The 1,959-nt window shown below is 27.1% G+C and overlaps 1 protein-coding gene across 1 annotated transcript in view; it reads right to left on the reverse strand.

Annotated features, from left to right (window-relative positions):
* Window positions 1-549: 549 nt before the first annotated feature.
* Window positions 550-1,959, reverse strand: part of LOC106677731 (multiple coagulation factor deficiency protein 2 homolog) — a 28,389-nt gene continuing 26,979 nt past the window's right edge. The window contains exon 5 of the mRNA XM_014415821.2: window positions 550-1,239. Within this exon, the coding sequence (XP_014271307.1) occupies window positions 1,148-1,239 (92 nt within the window). The 3' untranslated portion in view covers window positions 550-1,147. The remainder of the gene's footprint in view (window positions 1,240-1,959) is intronic.

Here is a 1,959-nt window from a genome sequence, read left to right on the forward strand (position 1 = left end):
TTTATTATATTCTGTTAGGGCTTGTCTATACTCCTCCCATCTGCCTTGCCCTTTTGCTCTATTGAAGAGTTTTCTCGCTCTTCTCCTAAGATTTTCTAGTGTTTTATTTCACCATGGTACATCCCTTTTTGTCTCTTTTCTTTATGGGGCAGCTTTCCTCATAGGAACTATGGATTGCATTATGTACTTCAGTTGCTGCCCTTTCTAGAGATTCAATTGTTTCTATTGGGTACGTTTCAATCCCTAGTTCTGAGGTTAATAATTCCTCATATAGCTTCCAGTTTGTGAGTCTAGGTACTCTTATACTTTGTATATTTAAATAACGTGATAAATATGTATCATTTATCACAAATATCCCTTGCTTTACTTTCAATTATTTTAATTCACATTTATCCTTTGTTTTATTATGTTTAATAATGTAACATAATTAAACCTAGTCCTCAAATAATCAAGTTTCTAATACTAATCTGCTAAATAGTGACAATAAAATAAATGTATATGTTTATAGAAGCAAAATTATTGGGTAAAAATAAAACTTTAATTTTTAGTTTGATAAGCTATTTATTTATAATTATTACAATCAGCTGAAAAATAAGTAACTTGTATTCATATTATATTTACAAGAAAATAAAACAAACAGATATTAAAAAAAAATCTAAGATGCAGCTATGCATAAGTAAATGAATATTCACACTCGTTCTGAAGATCTCTGAATGACGTTATGCTAAAGTACAAAACAGGACCCCCAGGAGATCCCTATGCTTCTATTCGAGATCCAAGCTATTGCAATCTATGAAAGAATGCATAAGCCGAAAACACTCATGAGTAGAGCTGTTTACTCTGATAGTTATTCCTACATCAGTCTTTAAGAATGAAAGGAGCTGGATAATAGTTGAACCAGAAAAGTAAAGAGTCCATAAAATTAAAAAAATCAGAAGGACATAATGTACACTGAAGTCATTAAATAGGGTTGTAAGATTAGATGCTGCAAAAATTTCAAGCTAATTTGATCTCACAAACAAGTTTTATTACTTATACTATCTTAATGAAATAAATTATTTTTAAAAAAATGTTGTCAGTCCGTTGAATTGAAAAACCAGATACCATCATACAGAATATTGATTTCCATTGCATATAGTTAAATGGACTATCCTCGCTGTCTTCCAACAACATATTCTGTGTAACTTAGGTAACCATCTCTATCATGATCATCTTCTTCCAGAACTTGATCAATTAAATCTAAAAAATAAATAAAAAATTGAAACTTTGATGGTTTTGTATTTTAAACTATCATAAAACATAAGGGATAAAATATGTTTTTAACTTAAGTTTTAGGAATTAATTAATTAAATTAAATTAATAAATCATATAAAAACTGTTCCCAGAAGGTTACCCTATTAAAAATATAAAATAAAATAAAAATAATGTAACAATGCGAATTCAAAAAAATTAAAAGTGGTTAAACTGGTCATTGCATAAGAGGATTTATTCTTAACTTAACAAGGAAATTATGCAACATGAATTATTTCATTTTTCATGGTTATTTAGAAAAGGTTAAAGAATAGATTAAATTTATAATATTTATCAATGAAGCTTGTAATAAATTAACAGTTGATAAAAGGAATAGAATTTCAAAAACATAATTGAGAATGAAATGAAACAATAAGGTTTCTATTTTTCCTACCTTTTAAAATATTACAGCAGATTTTTTTGTTCATATTTAAATGAAAGGAGCAGTCAAAGAATGATAAGAAACATCCTAATATTTAAATATAAAGAAAATATGAATTTTCCTAGTCCAGTTTTAACTAGATTCTAAAATTAATTAATTTTAAGAAACTGTAATTTTGTACTGAGGACTGTGTAAAGAGATCTTGGTTCAAATTATACCCTTTCATTCTGGAATTTCCTACCCTTAGTAAATGAATTTATTATATTTTCTCTATATATTTTACTTTT

This window comes from Halyomorpha halys, unplaced genomic scaffold (genome assembly GCF_000696795.3).
Source record: "Halyomorpha halys isolate HHAL.00 unplaced genomic scaffold, Hhal_1.1 Scaffold107.1, whole genome shotgun sequence".
NCBI lineage: Eukaryota > Metazoa > Arthropoda > Insecta > Hemiptera > Pentatomidae > Halyomorpha > Halyomorpha halys.